A 23,900-nucleotide genomic window follows, 5' to 3' on the forward strand; every position below is an offset into this window, starting at 1 on the left:
AAAAGGATAAAGAATTGTCAGAAATTTCCCAGGTATATTTCAGAGCCGGGTGAAAAGAATTGACTGCGGTTATGAATTGAGTGAGCTCCCTTCTGGTAGAGGAGGTAGCGCCGATACAGTCGTCGATGTAGCGACCGTAGAATTCAGGTTTGGACTCGCTGTATTGGCTGAAAAATTGATGTTCGACAAAACCTACAAAAAGATTGGCATAGCTAGGTCCCATTTTGGTGCCCATGGCTACACCATTGGTTTGTTTGAAGTTGTTTCCGAATGAAAACCAATTGAGCGTGAGCACTAGTTCGGCCAAGCGTAGTAGTGTTTCAGATTTGGGTTCCTTATCAGTACGTTGATGAAAAAAATGTTTAAGGGCCAGAAGGCCTTCGCCATTAGGAATGACAGTGTAAAGAGACGTAATATCCATGGTGAAAATAAGTTTGTTTTGGCTAAGGAAATTAAAGTCTCGAAAAGTTTGAAGAGCGTGTTGGCTGTCTTTAATATATGATGGTAAAGTTTTGACGATGGGAGCCATAATTTTGTCTAGATAGCTGGAGATAAGTTCGGTAGGGCCACTGCAAGCCGAGACAATGGGCCGACCCGGGTTGTTAGGTTTGTGAATTTTAGGTAAAAAGTAAATACGAGAAGTTCTAGGAGTGGTTATGATGAGATTTTTTTCTGTGGCCGGCTATGAACATGAGAAGAGAGAAGCAAAAAATGAAGAGCCAATTCCCCTTAGGCTTCTGTATAAGAAAATTTAATCATAAACCTAATATTTAATCACTATTCAAAACATAGGTGTTTTCATACAGCAACATGCCTAATCCTGTCAAATCATTTTTTCCCACTACATTTTTTAGCACACATGAAAGAAAATGGAACTTATGTATAGGGTATTCACTTGTATTCTGTGAAAAGATTTTAATAACTTTAGCAAACGGACCACAAGTTCTCATGGTACATGCTCTTACTAATCATGGAAAAGACGTCACAAATGCTTAAAACCAAAGGCGATGTAATTGCTGACTAACGTATCAAAGCTTCTTGCCCAATCAAACTTGTAGAATCCCATGGTGCAAGCCTTAATAAACTCACTGAATTTTGCCCAGCTTGTAATATATGGCTTCGAAATTCAGTTAGTAGTAACGCCCTGTTAGTATCTGAGAGACATAGGTTTGAATTTGACGAATAATAAATTTCCAGAAAGTAACAGATAACCGTATCAATAAAATCGCGACCTGCTATTTTATCTTAAGGTCAAAATATCATTGATTTATAACTGTTCATAGTCAGTAATGTAACTATCTGCACGCCTACCATCAATTCAGTAAACAAAATACAGTAAATAGATCGTCCATTACTAAAATTCCAAGCTGACGTGGGGAAAAACGAACTAAATTAAACACTATGAGTTTCTGAGGTGTTAATTTAATAAAAGAAAAAACATTTACATATATCAGGAGAACCTGCATATATATATTTATGAGTGTCACGCTGCAAAAGCTACAAAACACACGTGGAATATAGACCTAGATCCCCCTTCTGCTATTTTGTTTTTGTTGTTATTTCGATGGCGTTTTACGCCATTCTGTAATATTGATATGGCTGGCCAGAAGTAGACCCAGGTCTCTCGCTGCTGCTGGCAACAGATGGACCTAGACACAAAACAACAAGCAGAGTTTTAAGATGATAATATGTGACAAAATAAAGCCCGTTATGCCGGGTGGGTAATTTTGTGTACGAAGCGATCCTGATTTTCTGGGAACTGATTTTTGTTTGAGTTAATTCAATTACTATGCCGACCATTACACAAATAGTGACAAGTTTCGATCAAAAAATATTGATAGCGATGATAATAGTAATGATAATAATTATGAGAAATAAAATGAAGACAATGATAATTGGGACAACGACTATTTTAAAATCGTAATAATAGCAATCGATGTTTTAATCGCGTCTGTATAAAACAAATAAGCTATTTTATAGCCTGTGTACTGCCGCCCCATCCCCTCGAAAAAATCGGGGAGGGAGCGTCTATGATTTACCGTTGCTAATCGTGTATGGGGACCACGTGATTTTTCCCGGAATGTGCGGAAAATGATCTCATTGGCTGTTACTCGTAGATCATTACATCATGTGAACCACGGGTTTCGATTGGCTATCAATTTCGCGGTGAATTGACTTCTGAAATGTGAAGCCTTCTCTCAAAGTACACATTGCTCTCACAATAACATGTGCGCGAATTAGCGATGAGTTTGTGTGCTCTTTGTGGGAAAAACATCGTTCAGAATTCAGATAAAAATGCCGTTGACGGTCGGAAGAGCTCGCTCGAGTTTTAACGTCCGGGAGGAGTAGCTGTCGCTGGAGTGTAAAGTGTCTATAGATTCCGCTTACATGTGCAGAAATTGCCTGTCGACTTTAAAGAAACGAAGGGCTCTTCTGACGAATCTTTGTATTGTGAACTCTACGATTCGAAAGATTATCAGCTCGAAATCCTCTTCTTCTTCCGTCTTCCTGTAACCCGTCAAAGCGAATCCTACTCGGCCTCGTTCAACTATCACGTTTGAAGCGGTGAAATCACAATTATTTTAGTACTGCCACGTGGACGCGAGAGCAGCTCATCGGCGACGATTGGAGCTGCATAAAAGATTGTCGGAAACAGGATAATTAGCATTGTAATGATTCAAAATTATCTGCCGGAAATCGAGTGTCACGATCTGTCCGCTCCGATAAATCAGTTTGTTTATCTTTGTTGGGAAGAACTTTAAAGCCAATCAACTTACGTTTTGATGAAGGTGTGTTCATGAGATAAGAAAACCAGTGTGGGTAGTTTTTTTGGTCGGTCAGAGACCTCGCCTAACATTGTTCTGCCTGCTTTTTGAAAATAAATTCTGGAAGAGAACAGTGACATTGTGGGCCCCTCACTAATTCCCCACAAGATTAATGACTTCCCGTATCCAGTGGGAAGACTTACATACACGTCTTTTCCTTCAAAAAGGGCTTGGAGACATTTTTCTTGCTCGGTATAGAGTGAAGCAAATTTGAAAACGTCGCAAACACTCTGAATTGCTCGATGAAAAGTAGTCACATTGACCGCCATTTTGAAAATCGGAGTGAGTTGAGACGAACCCCGAAAACTGAGGCCGAATACTGAGGCCGAATACTGAGGCCCTCAAAAAGAGTTTTCGTTGTAGGGGTGCAGCAGCATGGAACAGTCTGTCAGTTGAGGCTACGCAGGCCACTACCTTAAATAGCTTTTATTCTTCTACTGTTTAAAATTAATAACTTACTTTAAGATTTCTTCTTAATAGATTGTAGTTTTTAAGTCATAGTTGTAAAGTATTAGGTACTACATGTTTAGGGTTAATAAGCCGGCTCTTTTGAAGACCAGTTTTCTTTTAGTAATAAGGATTCCGTGATTAAATAAAGTGATTGATTGAAAATTTTGGTCAGCGGAAACCAGTTTTTAATTTATGCAAAGTTATTCCCATACACGATTAGCAACGGTAAATCACAGACGCTCCCTCCCCGATTTTTTCGAGGGGATTGGGCGGCTGTACACAGGCTACTATTTTACTGCGCGTTTGTTGAGTTTAGGTCGCTGTTTTCATCAAAATGTTGTAAGGACCTCATCATTCATTCCTACATACATTACCACTTTGACGCGAGCTGCGATGTACAACTTAGCAATACAAAATGGAATCTTCTCATTAAATCAACAATTCCCACTAAATTACTTACCAACGGCTTCAGGAGCAGATGGTCTATCCCAAACAGTGTTTCTTTCTCCCTCGGTCGCTTCTTGTGCATTGCTGTCTAGTTCTGCAGCAGCACGTGACGCGAGGTAATTGGCAAGAGCTATAAAGATCTGTTCTCTTAAGACCGGATCAGCTGAGGGCTCAGTGTTAGGGGGTACTGTAGTTATCACAACTGGGAAGATTATGTCGGTATTGAAGGCCTTCTTCACACGCACTTTAAACTGAGACAAAAGGAAAAATCAAAGTCTTAAATTGATGTCAGAGAACCTTATTAACGTATCAGGCGTACCTGAGTAGGATAGTTACATTCATATGGGGAAGGATCGAGTGCATTTCAAGCGAGAAGTCAACTGCAGAGCAGTTTAGAACATGAGTTTTTATTCCTTTTTTAATATTATCAACTGCAATTTGTATTTAGGAGTTTAAATACTAGTGGGTAAAATTCATCATTTCTTAAACATTGTAATGCGCAGATGAAAATGTCCCACTGATATCTGCGCAAAAATGAGTTAATAAATTATTATTACTGCATTGTTTTTTCTTTACATCATTGAGTGGCGGAGCCAAGAGGGGCTTGAGACGAAAACTGGGGGAGAAACTATTTTCCCTTCCAACTTTCCCGCAGCTTAAAGCCGCTTCACCGCGGCTCTGCTACTCAAAGTTTCAAAGTACAGACAAAAATGCTAGGAACAAAGGCTACTGGTGGCTGTGCTGACTCATCGCAAAAAGAAAATTCGACGAGCAAAGGAAAAATTTCTGCAATACTCAGGCTATGAACTATACCTTCACATCTTCATCTTGTGAACTATGCACTTACCTTAATTGCGTACGAAATGTCAATGCATCCAAATCCCTTCGTCGTTGGTTGTACAGGTGGTATGACGAAAGAATCAAACTCGACATTGGTTTGATCTCCAGGTGCTAGTTCTTGTTCTTTCTTGAGGACGTAAAGCTTCTCTGTCACTGTACGTGTCGTAGCTAGGCAAAACGGCAAAAAAACAAACAAAACTTAAACGACGTCCCCTCAAGAATGAAGCTACCATACAAATGTCAAACCACCATAGTAATTTTTCAGAAAAATCAACAGACTTTCCAGTAGGGTTTACGAACTTAAGACAATTTTTTTTTTCCTAAGAGTAGCTAGGAAGGTACATGTTGAGTTTGTCTGTCCAATAGAGAAACGTCACTGCCAGTTTTGGTCAGGATGTAGTTTCTCCTTGCAATACCTTACACTTTCAAGCAGACAAGTGATGAGAAATTGAAAAAATACTTGATTTGACACTAAATTCTCAGAACTAATATTAAATAAGACCAAGAGAAGATAATCAAGACCTTATTTTCTCTAGATGAGACATATGGCAGACAGTGTGAAGAATCAGTAATGAGATGTTGGGAGTTAAACGATTTTAAAAATATTTTCACGAGCGTGATACAAAGCACAGCACAGACCCAGTGAGGCCAAACAGGGAAGCCCCCTTTAATTTTTCAATGTTGTATTCCTTAACCTTTAACATCTGGGAATACTAACGTCACTATAAGCAATTCTCCATATACTCTTCTTTATTTATTTCCTATCATACTGACGAAGGGAATTTGTTGAACAATCGAGAGCCTCCTTTCGTGGCGATAATTTCCTTCATTCCCGCGTGACCTTGATTATGAATTTAGCAGCGATACCGTGTGAGAAGAAAATAGATCGTTGTCACTTCTAGTGGTTAAAGGGTTTAGTCTTTACCTTCAGGTGCCTTGTATAGCACTGTCTGTACAAGTTGCGCTTCAAAACCGATAACTGTTTTGCTGCTCTCGTTATTTACTAGTCCAGATATCTTGACCTCCTGACCAGGGCAATAAGCTAGACATCCTATGCGGGCTTTGGTGTGCAGCTGGCCCGAAGGGCAACATGGCCAACCCAACATACGATCTTCTTGTTTCAATCTTGGTTCCTGACGACAACGAATGGTCAGAGAGTAACCAAAACCTGGTAAGCGATCGCCTACATGACCGCAGATGGGTTTGCAATCGGTGATTTTCTTCTCTCTTTGAGACTAGGTTTACACTAGAGGAGAGTTTTCCGGATTCGTAAATGTTTCCGGATTCATCAATTTTGGAGTATTCGGATTCGTAGGCGTTTACACTGAAAGGATATTCGGATTCTTGACCGTTTACACACAACGACAACTCCGGGAACATTCGAAATGGAATGGTTACCAAGCCCAGTGTTGTTTCGTCGTTCGATCGACAAAGTGAAAATGCCTCCCCCAAAAAAAGGCTAGAGTAGATCCAGATGCCACTGAGGCAAATTTGAGTTGGACAGATGCCAAGCAGTCTACGGCGTCGGCGATTAAGTGTGGCTGACGTTAAACTTCCTTGCAATAATAATTTGCGTTTCTTCAGCAATACTGCGGTACACATGATAAAATTTATCGCCTGAACCTGCAACAAGATAAGGCAACCGGAGACCGCCAGCAATGTTAGCACCAGATCCATTTTGGTTTCACCGCAAACTCAAAAGATTGCAGGCGGAAATAATATCCGGATTCGAGAAAAAAAGCGGTTACACGACAAAACTTTCCGGATTCAAAAGTTATCGGATTCAAAGTTCCCACTTTAAACTCCGGATTCAAAATCTCCGGAGACACGACCAAACCGGGAAGTTCTTATTTCGGATTCGTCCACTTTCGTGTAAACGGCAGAATCAATCCGGTACTAAAACGTTTCGGATTCTTCACGAATCCGGAACAATTTCCTCTAGTGTAAACCTAGTCTGAGAAATCACTCTTGATTTTAAACATTCCTACTTAAAAAAAAAAAAACCAGCATACGCCATACACCTTTGCAGTATTTGCACATCTCTTTTGTACCAGGATAAAGGCGAATGTTACCAAAACATCAGCTGGCAAAGAATGAGCCAGCAGCGTTTACTTCTTCAGCCCCCTTTTCTGTTTGTGAATTGGGGGATAAGTTATTGTATAGTCATACATCGTGTTCAGGACTATAAAAAATTTAAGGGATTCTATTTTTTCGGGATCCTCGTTAAAGTGAAAAGATAAGTTTTGGTAGTTCCCACTCGAGCCATATTTAAAAGAGTTCCTACTTGGGCACGGAATACATTTCGAGCCAGTACTTACGAGGAATTCTGGACTCCTAATCTGTACGCGCTCTACAATTACTAGGGGTGTGCGGGTATTGAGATCAATTCTCCACGGTCGGTCCACCACAGCATCTAACCAATATCGTACACTACCGTAGGCACCTTCAAACGACGTTGGTAATGGGGATACCGGAAGTGGGAATTGAAAAGGGAAATTGTAGTTTCCGGGTTGAAGCTTGATGTCACTTCCGGCTTGAAAAGGTGCTTAAAAAATCAATAAAGAATTAATAAGACGTCAGTTTTTTAGTAAAATGAATGAGATTAATTAAAGGTAATATTAAAAAGTTTAGTTAATTTTAGGGTATGTTAAACACTGGCGATAGGCTGATGTAAGAAAGTAACACGCTTTTATTGGTTTGATTGATCGCCGATTCTCCAGAGTAGCTAGAGGTTTTTCTTCCTTTCTTTCCGACATTTGATCGGTCAAGCGCCGATAGGTCCAGAAATATAATTCAATTTCAACTAGTGCCTGAAGCATGTGCCTTCTTAGCAGACAGAGCCATTGAAAAGCTACAACCTTGTCAAAATGGTGGGAAAACTGAGCTAATCGTGAATTCTGTATCACCTCGATGCGATCAAAGTTTTTTTTTTTTCTGGTAATGTCACTAACTGAAAAAAGGGAATGAAGATGTTGAAATATATTTTGAGGTTTTAAATGTGTCCCCATTGTCATTCTCATGGAAAATCAATAAGAAAGAATAGTGGAGAGTCTTGATCTGCCTGCTACTTAATATCCACATCTGACATAAAACAAATGTCAGATAAAATTTTCCATGCTTTACTCTTATGGATGCTTCAATAAGGAAATAATTTATTTCAGAAGGAAATGCATTTGTTGCTTCCACATTTGAATTTGAAACTCTGGTGCTTCAAAGGAAAATATTCTGCATTTTGCATCCTCAATCATAAAAATGTCACAATTTCATTATCTTTCACAGGGGAGCTCATTAAGGTGCGTCAGAACAAACCGAATTAGAGTAATTTTCTTCAGAACTATCTCAGAATTTTTTCTTACGCGAGGGAGTGTAAAGCTACCGAGGGTCAGTGAGGGGCCTGGCACTAAAATCACTTCTTGGCAAAGGTGACATCATAGTTAACAGCTATGGTTTGAGCCCAGTAGCTACTGCTAGGGAAGGCTAATACGATCGCGATCAAAACATCATATTGTAGGTTAACGCGTCTACAATATCAAACTATTATTCATTTTCTTCAATTAAGTATAAGTTTTCTGTAACACTGTAAATGACTCAAAAAATCGGATTCTAGAACGAAATAAGGACTGTCCTAATTTGTTTCGTGTTTCTTAACACGAAAGACCCCTTTTAGCAATAATATTTACCACTTCAGGCGGATCGATCGTTTGTGGGGAAGGAAGCCTTTTAGTTGGCGGAAACAAACATTAGACAAACAACAGAACTTGGCCTGCTCCCGCATTTTCCCATCTGAGTTTAAATTAGCAGCTGCTTGCTGATACAAAAATGAAATTACGGTCGAATGCGAAAGCTTGCAAAGCTAAGGCTGACTTTCTTTGTTTTTTCACAGTTCGAAACCCCTTACAAACTGAGGGAAATATCATACTAGCCGCGGCGGAAAGTTTTCAGAAAAAAACAATAAGATATTGTGACCTCAGAGTAGTGTTACAAAATTGAATACTTTGAAGGATAAGTACGTAATTTGGGATCGTCTTAAGTCTGATCTACCCAATATATATATGTTTGCTAAGTTAATATGTTAAACTTTGAAAATAATCCATCAGAACAGGAATAACTCTCACCTCTTCCCAGAAGAATTGACTGAAAGCCAAGATAGGTTTCTCTCCTGGCGTAGGTGACTTTACCTGAACGAATACGCACATTTCCCACACCATGCAGCTCAACACGAACACCTCTCAAGGTAATTTCCTTGTTTGTGTTCAAAAGCAACACGCCAGAAATTGTATCTCCGGGCTGAAATACTCGTTTGTCTCCGGTAAGAGCGATTACAAAAAGATTCACCATGATTTGTCACTTCGTCTGAAGAGGTTTACACGAGCAGGTTGTCGCCACGTTATCGAGACAGCGTTCGAACGCTTTATCAGGGAAGAAAAATTGGCTGCCAAACAGAGCGAGAGATATGCAAGTATTGCGTGACTTCCTAAGAATTTTAATTTGAGTAATCATGCGTCAATGATTTGAGAATTTTTAATTTAAAACTGAGGTTTAACATTTATTACGTTTCAGTTTTATTGTGATTTACATCTAAAACACTTGTAGAACAATATTTATTTTAAAAAATATTTTAACCAAATGATATTAGATGCTACTTCGGTAACAATTTGTGAACCTAATTGAATCGTTGTTGATTGACAAATGTCAAACCTGTCGAATGTTATGATTTGCTGACTGTTCTCCAGTCCTCCCTCAATCTGTACGTTTGTCAGAGTATAACTCCTGCCGAAGACTTCGTGATTTTTCGGAGTGATCTTCTCAATTTGGATAAGTGGAGATCGCAGAGATGCCGCAGAGTTTTACCAGAATCACAGCTGACGATGTCGAATACTATCTTCTCGTAGAATTGTTTGATCAAGGCAAAGGTGGATTCGACCTCACCGTTTGTAATGGCGATCACGTTTGGCGCGAAACAGGTAAATAGTCTGAAAATACGAAACCAAATAGATCTTCAAAGAAGGAATCCTCTTTTCTTAGCTATGGATCTTGTTAAGAATCTGGAAAAATTGCAAATACGCTTGCATCTTTAATGGTTAAGTAATTGGTTACTTTTGTCATTAGTTTAGTTTAGGTTTATCGATTAAGAAAGTAACAAAAAGTAGAGCTTATTACTCAACTTTGGATCCAATATCTGATCATTCACGTACTTTCTTTGTTTATCGATAATTATGTATGCTTAATCAACCCAGGCCATGTTAATTTTCTGTAAGTTAGTACCCTCCCCTACCCCATGGACCATGTTACCCCTCTCTCCCCCTGTCTGTGTTTATGACAGATGCAGTCGATGCAGTCTGCACTTTGCCAGTGCAGCCAATCATGTTGGCTGCAGTCAATTCTATTCCGGTAAAAGTCTAGCTGATGCAGTTTTTTCTGCCATCAACCATACTATGATCCTCTCTGGAAACTTATCTACATTTATACTTCAGAAGGTTCCAAGGGTCTTTTTCGTCATCTTTGATTACAGGATTACAGTTCCTTTTTGTTTTGTTTTGTTTTTTTCTGCTTCGAGATGTTCATTATGATAATGATTGTCGGCAGCTTTAGATGAAATTAAAAATGTGCCTCTGAACCTCAGAGCTTTGTGACCATTGGAAGGTGCAGTGAGTACTCTCTGTTTTTGAAATGAGCAAAGTTTTTTTGAGCCGTTGTCTTTCATGCACAAGTCAGATCTATGTACTCAAAGTGAAAATAGACAGAGCAGACACTGGGCCAATATTATTATGCATTACGCAGTCGACAGTGAAAAATCTGATCAATAGAGGAGGGGGGCTTTGGGATTTTCGGTTTGGCGGTTTTGACTGTTTTTTGGATCAGTTTTTGGGCCAAAAAGGTTCGGTTTTTCGGTTTTGATGTTCAGAGCAGTTTGTGGATTTAATGTGTCTTTGCATTCGGTTTTCGGTTTTCACGAGAACTCTGATGCAGTTTTCGGTTTTTCCTTTTTGACCCCTGTAAAGGTGAAAATGTAGTGGTTTTAATTTGTCTGGTTTGCATGCGGTTTTCAGTTTTGCTGCCTCTTTTCGTCAGTTTTTCGGTTTTGGAGGTTTTTTTCTCCAGTTTTGCAGTTTCCCAGAGGTCCCAATGCCCCCCTCATAGAGAGCATTCAATCAATGTACAACAGCCAGTGAAGTTTATATGATAGCCCTATATCTGCAGCTGATATTACAGTTATCATGTCTACTTAAAAGAACAGACAGAAATAACTACCTTTTTTTGCAGATTGTTTAAAATATGTATAATAAAACAATTATTGAATTTGTTTTTTGCATGATATCATGAGTTATCAAACCTTGTATCTGTGTTATCTGCCCCAGCCTTCAGCCTCAGCAGATAACACAGAGCTCAGTTTTGAGAATTTATGATATCTTGCTCAACCTCATCAAATAGTTGTTTATTAAAGGTAATCATGTTATTTGTTTTACCCAGTTGATTCATTGACTGTTGAATCTATGGCAAAAACTGCTGATATGAGTGTTACTGAATTTGCTGATCAAACAAGTAGAGCACTGACTGGCCAGACCACAAGTCAGGATAATTTCGTCTTCCAAGCCAAACCTAAAGGGACCAACTTGCAGGTTGGATGAAACCTTCAAGATATTTCATTTACCGGTAGTTAAAGCTATTTATCATTAGATATTTGTTACAACTGACTTATATGGAACAAAATTGATCAAGAAATTAAGCCATTAATTTTCTATTGGCTGCTCTGTAGAAAGGGTGAGTGACCAATGCAGTTACAAGATCCTCAAAGAGTTTAGTTATATAATTTTGTCGTTTGCAAGCTCAGTTTTATTAAAAGTTCAAGACCTTAAAACTCTTACTGTTACAAGAAATGGGAGGTTCTAAAAGAGAATGAAATGATGTAAAAGCTAAGCCTTTGAGATCTTTAAAATATGACGTGTGTGCCAGAAGAGAAGCAAGTCTCTTGCCATTCCCTTGTAAATTGCACTCTCCACTCCTGTGACTTGAATAGAGCAGGGAAAAAACCTTGTAGGGTATAAATGCAATGTTATGGAAACCAAGACCAGTTATGGTAGGATTCTCAGCAACTTGACTTGAAGGAAACTTTGAATGATGAGAAGTCCTGGTTTTTTTTTTTTTTTTCTTTGCAGTTCTCTTGGAAGATGCATGTTAGTAATGGTGTTAAGGTACTGAGGATTTCAAAAGTCTTGTACCAAGTACCGTTCAAGACCAAGTACTGTTCATAAACATCAGTGATGAGTGTATCCAGGGCATCAATCCTCAGTGAAATTTTCCTCTAAGAAAATTTCACAGAGGATTAATAGGCCATTTTACAGTTGTGTACTTACTGGTTGTTACCAAGCCTTTAATTTGGAGTGAGGCTGAAGGTGACCTTGTCGTGATAGACACCAGTATCTAGTTAGCATAATAACAAAGTAATTTACATTTGAAAGGCAGCAAGGTTTGTATCATAACAAGGTCACTCTTAGCCTTGCTCCTGTTCAAAGGCTTGGCAACCAAGCACACAACTGTAAAATGGACTAGAAAAGGATTAGATAAATTAAATACATAATCATACAATGATTCTCTAAATTATTTTAAATTTTATATATTTGCATGTATATGACACTTCATAAATTTGTTGACTATAGATATCAATAATTTTTAACTAAATTTATGTAACTATATACATTATTCTATCTCAATCCAGTTTCAACTGGGTTCTCTGACTTTAGCAAAAGTTAGTGATGGTGTCCAAGTAATCAAGAACATGTTTGACCTGGCTGTGGACCAAATGGTGCAGCTTAGGGTATGTAATTGATTAATAGGTAATTTACAGTTTAAATTTAAACTGAAATTGATTAAGTATAAAATGAAAAGAAAAAGATATACACAGGTACTAAGATGGCATTTATTTTGGTACACCTAGACTGCATGATACAATTTTACTTTCAAATTGTATGATTTGGTAACTTCCAGTTCAATGTTTATCAGAGAGGAATTGAAAGAAATGCTACTTGAGACTGACTCAGCGGACAATTTTCAACCTTACGGTTTTGATTTGTTTTGTTTAGTTTTGTCTCGTTTCATTTTGTTTTATTTTTTTGTTTTGTTTTTGTTTTTGTTCCTTTATTAAGGACTATTATCATGATTATAACTATTACTGTCATATACAGCATATGTGATGCAACAATCATGCATCGTTATTTGGATATATCAACAAAGTTGAAATGGTAAATTGGCCACCGTAACAATTACAAAAGCTGACGTTTCGAGCGTTATCCCTTCGTCGGAGCGAATAGTGGAATTGTGGGTTGTGTGTGCTTTTAAAGGCAGAAAATGGAGCTACGTTATTGGTGGGAACATGGCAACGAGAAAAACATGAATAAATTAGTGGAATGAAAAGCGTTCTTTGATCCCTGTGGGATTTAGACTGCCAGTTTGAAAGATGAGCCCCAACCAGTTTCTTTTGAAACTATCAGCCTTTAATCATCATTATTGTTGACTCAGTGACGATTGTTATCAGCTGGTGATCTCCACCATCATTCTTGTGATAACTTTACCAATATGACTAACCCCAACACTTTTATGATCAAATGTTATACATTAACTATCACCATCATTTTCAACCTATGGAAAGATCAAATTAAACTTACGGGCCAATTTCCCCTCCTCCCCCCTCCCAGCCCAATTAATATTCTTCACACGCATATTTAAGTTACAAGGGGTAGAGATACCCCTTCCCCCCTCTATCCTACCCCACTCCCTGCTATTATCTGAATACTGAACAGTTGCAGTGCCCAGTACACTCCTGGGTATGGAGAGACACTCTGAGGAAAGGGGCATTGGGTGCTAATTAGGAAACACTAAACTGTAGAAAAAAATCATCCGAAACTGCAAAACCACAACAAAATTTGATCACAACTGAAAATTGCATGTAAAACTGCACAGTGGTCACAAGTGGAGCATAGAAGACAAACTGGAACCAAAATAGGAAAGACTGAAAACCTTATTAGATACCAAATTTGAAAACCTTTTATTTATTGACAAAAACCAATTGCTAACAAACAGAAAATCCACAAACTGCAATAAACATCAAAGCCAAAAAACTGCAGTTTTTTGGCACAGAAACCTAAAAAATTAGCCAAAACTGCAAAACCAAAAATCCCAATACCCCCTCTCCAAGTAAAGTGTGGCATACACAAACGTAACACAAAGATCAGGCTGGCCAGTGCTCAAATATGGATATATATGCATTGAGATTCCAGCGCAGTAACATCTTAGCTATGACACAAATCTAGAACTCATAAAGTAATTTGCATTTTATGCTTGTGGCATTGAATGATACAAAATAGCAAACTAATAGCTATTTGACTTGAATATTTTCTTGACAACTTGTTCATGCATTTATTTGTTTGTGTCTTATAGCAAGAAATGTCATCTTTAAGATCTGACAATGCCAGATTATCTTCAGAGAGAGAAGATGCCTTAAAGGTCAGCACCTTTATTTACATCTTAAGTTATTGACTGAATTATTGACTGATTAGTCAAAATCGAACCTCTTCAACCTAATATATACAATATATTATCGTGAATAATTTATTAATTACTTCACTTTGATGTCATTAACATTATATTTTCAGCATCTTGAGAAATTTGTCACTGCTAAAGAAGAACTGGAGAAAGATTTATTTGAAAAGGTTTTTAAGAGTGTGATGTACTTTCATTATCAGTAATCTGGGGATTCATTTGGTGACAAGATCTTGTGGATATTTTGGACCCTTTTCCTCTTCCCAGACTCACTGTCCATCATGTATTTTATGATAATTTTAGCTCTGTTTAAAAAAGGTATTTATATTATAACTTGTTTTTTAGAATAATCATTTTTAGGTGACTCCTATACTTGGTAGGGTTGATTTTATATTTAACTGGTAACCTTCCAAGTTAGATTATTTGTAACCAATTAATGGAAATTTTGTTTCAATGTCCTTACATTGATTACATAATTTGGCACAAAAAGGCCCTGTCATCATCATTATTTTTATCGTTATTAATATCATTGTCATTATTTTGATTATGATCATGATTGTTATTATTATTATAATTATTATTATCACAGTTTGCTGCAGTACTAAATGACAAGAAGAACAAGATAAGGCAATTGCAGGAGCGAGGTTTGTTCACCTCATGTTATTACCTTTAATTAGATTGGAATTTGAATCCTTGTGAAATAATGTCAATTTCTGATGATTTTGTTTTATTCATGCAAATGCTGCGCAGTAAAAGAAGCATCTGCTCCACAGCCAGTACAAGGTATGGTGGACATAATAAAATAAATCATAATTTATGGTTCAATTATTTCATTTAAATAATTATATCACTTTCCCCGATTGGAAAATGAACATTTTATGCCAGGTCAGCTTTCTTGCCTGCAGTTCATAAATATCAACTTCAAACCAGCTAACAAGGGATAAGTTTCTAAAGAAACTGTTATGCTATGTCATGGGAATATTAGAAGATAATTTGGGTTTATCAACTGAGTTGATCATGTGAATTGTCCACTGTAAAGAGTTTCTACAACTGGTGCTTCAAGCATTACCCCTTTGAGTTGTCAGAGTGGTGCACCAGCTAATAGCCTACTCACTAATTGCTCTCACCAAACAAATTTAAACATTGACTTACAGTCGGAGAAGTTTGGAAAGCTGACTAATTTGACTAATCTTGCAAATTTGCATGATAGGTCACAATTTCGGCTGTAATAATTATTGTACTTCTTCCCCAGATAATAATGAAACACTACATTTGGCCAACAGAAATAAAGGAAAATCTAAAGGTACAGCAATCAGGTAATGCTATACAGCACTTATTGTAGTCATAGTTTGGCTTTAAGAATGCATTTTGATTGAGTGGGATAAAACCATTACCAAGTAATTACCATTGGCCTATTGGAGCACAGGAAAGAACCACAAGAAGGTGAATTTTTCTGCACTGATCATATTGTGAAATAAACCAAAAACAAAGGCAGTCCTGGACTACTTTGGGACCTCATTTGAAAATTGCCCCTACTAATAAAGATGGCATACTGGCTTATGGATGATAATTTTCACTTATGGTGATTTTAATAACAAATTCTCTCTTTTTCAATTTTATCTTCAAAGGCAAGAGGATTCAGGTGATGACACAGACATTGAAAAACTGGATACAGAGGATGTAAGCTATAGATTCTATAAAGGGTTATTTTTTTTATTCTGTTTTCATTTTAAATGATGTATACTAGCTGCTGTAATGTCAGTACTGTGAATTGAAATTTGAGTTAGAATTGGTTCACTTCTTAGTGAAGTATACTTCAGAAAACGTGTACTGTAATTCATAAAAGAAATTATTGTAATAGTAAATTAATAGTGGTAGCCTCTGGCAACTTTCATTAAAAGTACCTCCTGACAGCTTTCTGAAGCTGTCATGGTCATTATCTGTGGTCATTAACATGTGCAGGTCTACTGTTCCAGGTTTTATAATTCTTGTTACTCATTCTGGTTGTTATTTCATTTGTTATTATTGCTTGTCATTCATCACCATGAACAGCAATTACAGTTTAATGTCTCGGCATCATTTTATGATACATTCATAAATTGTTTGAATATGTAACCTCCATCTCTCTCAGTGCCTCACCAACCATGCACCAGGGTCCTCTCTTCAGGAGAGAGGTGAACCTGGGTAAAAGGTTGCCTAAGTGACACATGGGATGGATGTGGATTATTTGTTTTCTTGTAGTCACCTGTCCCTGAACCTGTGAGGGGAAGGAAAAAGCAACCCATGTCTTTGTCTACACCACCAAGCCAAGCATTGTTACTAGACAATGAAGATGAAGAAATTGGACCAACTGTGAAGAGGTAATATATGGAAAAGAAAAGCCAAAATTAGGTATATTCTCTTTATTGGAAGTTAGAAGATGGATAAAGAAATATTGAAAAGACTGGTGGGAAGTATCTGTAATGTAGAGAGGTGTTGAAAGAAATTCAGACCCTTAAGAGTTAAATACCTCTGATTTTTCCTTACATTATCAGCCCTGGATCACAAAATAAAAATCACGAGAATGGAGGAAATGATCAACAGCTAAAGCATCTCTTGATTGATAAACAAGTTCTCCTTGTCAACACCTTTGGAAATTTATAGAGAACATAGGGAGAAAATGCATACTGGGTTAAGAGCGCTCTTTGTACCGAAACTACCTGCGAATTTCTTTGTCAGCGTTTTATCACATTTCAGGCAATGTGAGTGTCCTTCCTCTGTATTTTTATTAACTCCTTGTGATTTTTCCCTTGGGTTTGATGGGTGGTCATGTTAACTTTGGTTATGCGTTTAGGATACTCGACTGGAAAGCACTCTTGGATCAATCTGACTGAATTCAGTCTGTTTTCTTTTCTTTTTGTTTTGTTTTGTTTTGTTTTGTTTTTTTCTCAGGCGCCGTAGAAGGAAACCCACGAAATCCCCAGCACCAAAGCTGATCCTTCCCAAGGTACCCTCGGTTAGGAAAACGCCTAGCAGTTCCTCAGGGGAGAGGTGAGGGTTACAATTAAGACAAGTTTACATGTTAGTCCTGGAGGGACGATGTGGAACAAGAGGCATACATTTTGAATTTCATTCTTTAATATTTCCACTAAACTGGATACGTGAAAGTAATGTGTCAGTTAATTCTGTAGCGGTTTGTAGACTACGAGATGTCCCTCCTTTCCGGCGAAATCTGTCGCACAAGTAAAAAATAACAATAATAATGATAACAATGAAAAGATTGATGTTAGCGCGCCGCGCGGAGCTCTTGAAGTAACGCGCATGAGAAGTAGTCCCAACTTTGTCCCAACTTTCCGTACACCTCACCCTCAGAGTTCTGCGCAGCGGCACCAACTTCAATTTTTTTTGCTGAATTTGTTTTGGCTCGGACGACGAACTTTGCCGAAAAAGATAGACTACTCCTAGTCCACGTAATTTATGGACTGTAAATCTTCCTTGTCGCTCCTTCAACCACTACCACCTACCCCTTACTTGTTACTGTTTTGACGACACAAACAGGTTTGAACGCGCGCGTAGTAGTCACTTGTTTTTATCTTGCAGTTTGACTTCAACTCGATCTCGCCTTCGTCAGCGATCCTCAGACAGATCACCTCCAGATGCGGAGGATTTGATGGCTGAGATGTAAAATAAAAAATGATCATAATACATCACAGGGCTCATGAAACAGAGATGTCTCACGGCAAGAGATTATAACCTGTAATCTCTTGCTCACGAAGAACACAAATTGATTCAGCGTTGAGTTAACTGGGAATAAAATATTTTGAAACTTACGGAAGAAGTTTGTCATAATCCCCTGGTTTAGCTGAACTTCAGGAATTGAAACAATAAACACAAAAACAACTTCTTTTCCGCCCGTAAAGGCAAAGCTTAAACTTCTTAGATCGAGAGAGAGGACCTCAAGATTGAAACTTAGGACGAGTTGGTAGCTGCAATTGATGCCCAGTGGGGTGGGTCGATTTCGATACTCACTAAATTGTAATGGTCATGTTTGAGGTTCATCGTTGAGGTAAACTAACTTTTTTAATAGACATGAACATCCCGCTGACTAAAATTACAAATAGACCGAATGCGGCTGCTTTTTCAAACAGAGATCAGCTCGAAAATATTTGATGCAGAATTTAGTTACTTCCTCACACTCTTCGCTCACTTTTGGCGAATGTGCATAGCCTCTGAATGGGCGTCGAAATAATTTTTCTGAAGTGGTTCCTACGTAAGCATTTGTCAGAAATTCATTGATGTGCAGATTGATTTTTCTACTGTAATCATATTTTTTTTCCTAGTTTTTGCGCACAACTTAGAACCTTGTCAGCTATTGCTACAAAAATAGCTTTACCCGTAAAAATTCTTGCATCGCCATAGAGGAAACCTACAGTAAGCTATGAACTCTGTCTTTGAGGATAGTATGCTTAGTTTTTGACAATCATTTGTTCAGGACCAATAGGAAACGATGATGTTGTGTTCTCAGTCCCAGTCTCCGTAATAATCAACGTATCGTGTTCTCTGTACCCGCCAGCTCCGGGTTTTCCCTCGGGAACTACAATCATTGGTTCCATGGTAATGATCATTCCAGGCTCCAGAATTGTGTCCACGTGCTCGAGGAATTCTAGGCCCCAGTCTCTTCCATAGTAGTGAGAAAGAACTCCCGTAGAGTGTCCGTAGCCAATGACTCGGTATTGCAGAATGTCGTTTTCCAGATAAATTTCGTTCAGTTCCCGTGCAACGTCACCGCAGCGCATGCCCGGTTTGACTAGTTCCAGGCCTCTACGGTGGACCTTGTTATTGATCTCCCAGAGTTCCATATGTCGATCTGATGGCACGTGATCAAAGAACAACGTACGCTCCAGAGCAGCGTAATTTCTACGACAAATAAAAAATACCAGCAAAACAAGTAGCGTTAGTAAAACAAGTTAGCTTGGATACACTGAGCTATAAGAGGCTTTTGGTAGCGTACCTATTGACTCGACAAACGTCCTACATACTCATATTTAAGTTCTAGGAGGCTGCAATGCTTCTGGACCAGGTTCGCTTTGGCAGGATTTTTTGCGTAATAAGGCGAAATTTCACTCTGATTCGATTTAGTCATCAGTTTTATGAGCCCTTTATGAAAGTAAGAAAACACATCTACTTTTTGAGCAGATACACTTACCCCGCTATCATAGGAAAGCAGTTCAAACTCAGAATATCCCCTTTTTGAATACGCCGACTTGTAGGAAAATTGTGCGCTCCGTCGGTGTTTATTCCAGATTGCAGCCAAGACCACGCTAAATAGATCAAGAACGCACGTGCAATGAGTAAAATGAATTGGAAGGAGTGTAGATATGCTCTATGCATGATGGGTAATACAGGAAGCTCCTCCCGTAAGGGGTATCGTTCTCAGACCAAAAGAATATCAGTTGATATTCTCCGGTCTCGGACGTAAAACCAGCCGTAGAGATTTTACGAGGATATCTGTCACTTAAGAAAAAATAGCTTTGATATTCACTTCAGTAATCAGTTGCTGGGGTAATTTTATTGGGAATTTAGAGCTACGTTATATATTGGGGAAGGATCTATCAATTCATTTCAAATAACACAGCATCATAAATGTTTTGTAGAAGATCACAACTAGAATTACTATAACTTACTATCCCTGATATCGATTTGTGGAAATGTAGCAGCTACCTCCCGCATCATGGTGCTATTTGAAGCGATCACCACTTCATACTCTGGGACACCCTCGTGTAGGGTCTTGATTCCTGCATACGCCCCAAGCTCTGCTATTCGAGAGCCTTGACGGACTATGTCGATCTCTTCTGGAGACTTCACCCGTCGAATTTCCATGGCTGCATCTGCTACGTCGACAAATTTGCTTTGCGGTAAGGCCTCTGAGAAACTATGCAGGGAGGCTCCCATGTCCGGGAACTCCACACCCACTGTGTTTGCAGATTGTAACTGATGATTTTACAAAAGCCGATAAACAAGAAAAAAATATATATGTGTATATAGGAAGTCTGCGTTTCGATTTTTCCGTAGTACAGTGCTCGATACATTACAGTAGAGCGGGATGTAAGGTGAGTTAGGAAAATACAAAGACTACACTTTCATCCCTGAAAGGCTTGAATATGGGTCGAACGCGATAAAAACGCCATTTTTTCCTAATAGTCCTCAGGAGAATGACAAGGACATTTAAGGACATCTCAAATTAAAGTGCAAACACTGATTGAATGAATTTTACTAGAGATTGTTCTGAGTGGTTTCGCTTTAATACAGGTGGGATATAATACAATGGAGACCACGACCGCATAATAGAGGTGACAACATTTAGGGATTTGGACAACCACCTGCTTTTAAATACTGAGTGACCGCTTGATACGGTGCTGCTTATGCACTTAACAATCGCCTTTATTCCTTGATTGAATGCTTTTCTTTCTTAATCAAGCATCCGATTATCCGAGTTATCAATCGTATTCATCTTCTGTTCAGTACAGTACCTGTTGCTGCAGGGCATAGTAAAAATTATCCTTTCGCCAGTTGGTGTAGCTAATGTTATCGCAAATCCCTCGTCTCCATGGAAATCCATAATCGACAGCTGTAAACAAACAAGACCCATCAGTCTCAACAAAAAATGCTCAAAGAAAACTGCACTAGCAAGCTTCAAACTAATCAAAGTCATTTGAAGGGTTCTTACATGGCGTAATTGTTAATGCTTTTTCGTCAGTAATGACCATAGCGTACTGCCGTCCCATGGAACAGTATAGGAACTCGCTGAAGTAATAAATGTTGTAATAAGAGGTGAACACGCATGCGTCAAGACCATTTTTTTCCATGTAAGTACGGATTCTGTTTAGACGTCGGTTCATTTCTTCAGAGGAAAACAGTGGCTTGGTCTAGGAAAAGATGTTTCATAAATATAAGAGAACATGAATCAGTAGAAATCAGTGCATAGAAGAATGAAAGATTTTTCAATGGCATTCGACTCATTGAGAGATAAACCGAGAAAAGTTGGACAGAAAAACGGAAGAAGAACAGGGAGAAGACAGGGAAAACATTGTTGTGTCAGAGAATCAATTAAATACTAAGAAACAGTTCAAGTTCAAAGTTTCAAATAACCCATTTCATTACCTCATGTTGTTTTCTAGGAAAGCTTTTTTTTAATACTCTTTCGTTTCAGTTAGTAATTTCTTCTTTTAGTTCCGCAAAGTACACAGTTCTAAAGTACCAGTCATTATTTATTCAGGGGGGGTTGGATATCACATCGGTTTCATGGGGTACGGAGGGGGGGCCATCGTTGCTAACAGAGCTTAAAGGGGGAGACTAAGGAAAATTAACAGCCACTTAACTGCTAATGAGGAAGTTCGTACATATACCACAGAGCCTTAAAGGGGGATCGGGTAAATACTACACCCCTGGGATAGTCCTGTTGTCATCATTGTAGAATATTCTGAGGTTGGAGCTTCACTCGCAGACCTGTACCGCTTTAAAAGAAAGAGGGCTTGTTCAGAGGTAAGTGGCTGTTCATAATTGATAAATAAGCTCACCTTTCTGCCATTGTGAAGTTCGAGGGTTCTCGGGAAGTAATCGTGTTTCCCCCGAAATAAAGCCGGTGTTAATAGGTTCTTGAGTTTGCGCAGTGTTCTCATTTTGTCGAACAAATCTGTAAAGCAACCACATGAAAGTCTTTATGGCGCAATAAAAAATATGTGTAGATTAAAACAATAGGCTTAACTTGAAGTCCATAAGCTCAGACATGCGTACAGGGTAGGAGTAAATCTTGAACTGGTTTCGGTCTGCGAACGGTTTTTCTCCTCTATCCCTTCGATTTAAAACTCATAGATGAAACACCACAAACCGTAAATCAGACGTAAATTCAACTTTAATCTTTAGTAACGCTACCAGTTGTCCTGGTGAGCAATCTGTCCTTTCCAAGGGGCAAGCAAAGCAAGCAGTGAGAGAAAACAACAGCAAAGCATCGCTGCCCCAATCGCAGATGCCAACCTATGTATATGGAGATCTAAAATCTGGAGATTTTCTTCTTGTGCCACCACAGAATCAACTCAACAGCACCCCCCCCCCCCGACCTAAAAAATGATGACTCCCCACGACCATATTGATCTCCCTTTTCGAAAAAGTAACCAAGCTTTTGTTTAGTTTATGTCAAGACGTGGTTGCAAGACGTGGTTGCAGAAAAAATGATTGAGAAACGGCGAGACGAGCCGAGTGTAAAACCAAAATTGTTTTGATTCGAGTAAATCTGGGGATACCATATTAGCCTACAGTGGAGCAAAGCCCTTGAAAGCCAGTTCATCGCCTTAATACGAGAGATTTGGTGAATCATTCGGGAGAACTCTCCGGCGAATAATCCGGAGGAGCTGGCATGTATGCAATCGCTCGAGACTCGTTCTCTTTCTGCCTTCTCTTTCGCTCTTTGTTCAGCGCTCGGAATTGAAGACAGCCCCCTAGCTAGCCAACTTTGTAGGGTACAGGCTAAATAGTTGGAAAACTTCACTTCACGTTCAAAGCTTTTGTTCAAAATATGTCATCGGTTCATTCTTCATCAGCAAGTCATCCCGTGACTAAGAAATCTCTTTGTCACGCAACGCAAAATGCTAATTCAGCCCGCAAAAAGTAAATTTGAGCTGTGAATATTTAAGAAATCGAAGATGCAGGCCTCTTGTAATTAACTTCATAACGAATCTGAAGTGGGACTTAGTTTTCATTCATTTCGTTGGCAAAGAAACGTGAGAGAATTGGGTAATAACAAAAAATATAAACGACCCCAGAACGTTAAGCACCCGGTGTTCCCGGCTGGGTGTTACAGGCAGGCTGGAACAAACAATTTAGCACCGAGGCTTCTTCTGATATTTGTAACACCTTTGAATCAATAGTATACTTAGTGAATATTAAAATAAAAGATGATTTTCAAATCTCTCGGAGTCACCTCTGAAAAAGAGAAGACAAGCCTGCTGGTAGACAAACTATAACGATCGCAGAAGACATTCATGATCTATTTTCGTTCAAGTGCCGTATTTTCCACATGTGAACGAACGATGAAATTATTATCTCCCTGTAAATCAAACACTTAAAAACGGAAAATAATTAACCTTGGGCTGAGCTACATCGACGAACATAACTTCAGCAGATCTACAAACCTGATTACTGAGTAACGAGGAGTAGAGATGGAGAGATCGCGAAATGGCCCCAGAGTCAAGTTGCGTTACCTGTTCTGAAAATGAATAATGTTGCGTTAGCTGTTCTGAAAATGAATAATTATGTACGCCTCCTTGTTTGGCGGATCCAGTGGGAGTCTTCAGGGTCAAAATCCACTCCTCCAGCGCACCTCTGCCTTTTTTTCTTTCTTTCAACCCTTTTGTTTGAAACGAAAATTTTCCCAACGACAGGATGTCTAATTACTTCTCAACATGAAGTATTCAAAATTTACTCTCTAATGTCAAAAAAAAAAAATCTGGGTATTTTGAATCATGCCGAATCATCCCTTGGCCCTTCCTGCTAAATGACTGGGTCCGCGCCCCCTGAGTTGGCCGACGATTCTACTACTTTTCTCGGTCGAAATTAAGGAATGGGCAAATGAAATGAGCCATACACACAGAATGGTTTCAGTAGTTTGCATGCTCAAAGAGTCAGCCATACACTGTCCTAAGAGATGAGGGGGGGTGGGGTTGGGAGATCGTGGGCAAAGAGACGTCTGACAGTTAGGCTAGTTGGTATCTCAATTCCGAGGAATGGCGGGTATTTCTCGAGTGTGCTGCCCAGTCAATAAAAATC

General features: G+C 38.8%; 3 protein-coding genes across 5 annotated transcripts; 1 reads left to right on the forward strand and 2 right to left on the reverse strand.

Moving 5' to 3' along the window:
* Positions 1-735: 735 nt before the first annotated feature.
* LOC111344123 (arrestin domain-containing protein 4) lies at positions 736-8,900 on the reverse strand. The gene is made up of 6 exons (XM_022951333.2): positions 8,678-8,900; positions 6,881-7,107; positions 5,488-5,695; positions 4,570-4,730; positions 3,736-3,973; positions 736-1,649 (listed from the first exon to the last, which is right to left on the reverse strand). Exons 1-6 carry the CDS (start codon positions 8,898-8,900, stop codon positions 1,573-1,575), a joined length of 1,134 nt encoding a protein of 377 aa, XP_022807068.1. The 3' UTR covers positions 736-1,572.
* On the forward strand, positions 8,883-17,908 carry LOC111344148 (DNA repair protein XRCC4-like). Of its 2 annotated transcripts, XM_088753322.1 has the most exons (14): positions 8,883-9,017; positions 9,455-9,526; positions 11,034-11,182; positions 11,720-11,755; positions 12,280-12,378; positions 13,998-14,063; positions 14,213-14,269; positions 14,689-14,743; positions 14,850-14,882; positions 15,352-15,415; positions 15,728-15,779; positions 16,341-16,459; positions 17,031-17,129; positions 17,679-17,908. In XM_088753322.1, the coding sequence occupies exons 3-14, from the start codon at positions 11,057-11,059 to the stop codon at positions 17,761-17,763; spliced, it is 891 nt and encodes a 296-aa protein (XP_088609448.1). In that variant the 5' UTR covers positions 8,883-9,017; positions 9,455-9,526; positions 11,034-11,056; the 3' UTR covers positions 17,764-17,908. The 2 variants fall into 2 exon arrangements, with proteins under 2 accessions (XP_088609448.1, XP_022807098.2); XM_022951363.2 differs by lacking the exon at positions 8,883-9,017 and having other exon boundaries at positions 9,295-9,526.
* Positions 17,195-23,395, reverse strand: LOC111344132 (uncharacterized). Of its 2 annotated transcripts, none has more exons than XM_022951344.2 (7): positions 23,267-23,395; positions 21,656-21,771; positions 20,806-21,004; positions 20,609-20,706; positions 19,763-20,069; positions 19,285-19,399; positions 17,195-18,995 (listed from the first exon to the last, which is right to left on the reverse strand). In XM_022951344.2, exons 2-7 carry the CDS (start codon positions 21,755-21,757, stop codon positions 18,545-18,547), a joined length of 1,272 nt encoding a protein of 423 aa, XP_022807079.2. In that variant the 5' UTR covers positions 21,758-21,771; positions 23,267-23,395; the 3' UTR covers positions 17,195-18,544. The 2 variants fall into 2 exon arrangements, with proteins under 2 accessions (XP_022807079.2, XP_022807087.2); XM_022951352.2 differs by lacking the exon at positions 23,267-23,395 and adding an exon at positions 23,056-23,202.
* Positions 23,396-23,900: the final 505 nt, after the last annotated feature.

Source organism: Stylophora pistillata, chromosome 3, assembly GCF_964205215.1.
Source record: "Stylophora pistillata chromosome 3, jaStyPist1.2, whole genome shotgun sequence".
Taxonomy (NCBI): Eukaryota; Metazoa; Cnidaria; class Anthozoa; order Scleractinia; family Pocilloporidae; genus Stylophora; species Stylophora pistillata.

Excerpts from the sequence above, each read along its gene's own strand:
- LOC111344123 (XM_022951333.2), bottom strand. The coding sequence starts at position 8,900 with ATGGTGAATCTTTTTGTAATCGCTCTTACCGGAGACAAACGAGTATTT. Across the intron at positions 7,108-8,677 it reads GTCAATTCTTCTGGGAAGAG|CACCTTTTCAAGCCGGAAGT; the intron begins GTGAGAGTTATT and ends TGATTTTTTAAG. Across the intron at positions 4,731-5,487 it reads GCTATACAAGGCACCTGAAG|CTACGACACGTACAGTGACA; the intron begins GTAAAGACTAAA and ends CGTTTTGCCTAG.
- LOC111344148 (XM_022951363.2), top strand. The coding sequence starts at position 9,397 with ATGCCGCAGAGTTTTACCAGAATCACAGCTGACGATGTCGAATACTAT. Across the intron at positions 14,270-14,688 it reads AGAAAGATTTATTTGAAAAG|TTTGCTGCAGTACTAAATGA; the intron begins GTTTTTAAGAGT and ends TTATTATCACAG. Across the intron at positions 14,744-14,849 it reads AAGGCAATTGCAGGAGCGAG|TAAAAGAAGCATCTGCTCCA; the intron begins GTTTGTTCACCT and ends AATGCTGCGCAG.
- LOC111344132 (XM_022951344.2), bottom strand. The coding sequence starts at position 21,757 with ATGAGAACACTGCGCAAACTCAAGAACCTATTAACACCGGCTTTATTT. Across the intron at positions 20,707-20,805 it reads AGCATTAACAATTACGCCAT|CTGTCGATTATGGATTTCCA; the intron begins GTAAGAACCCTT and ends GTTTGTTTACAG. Across the intron at positions 19,400-19,762 it reads ACAAATCGATATCAGGGATA|CGTGGTCTTGGCTGCAATCT; the intron begins GTAAGTTATAGT and ends TGATCTATTTAG.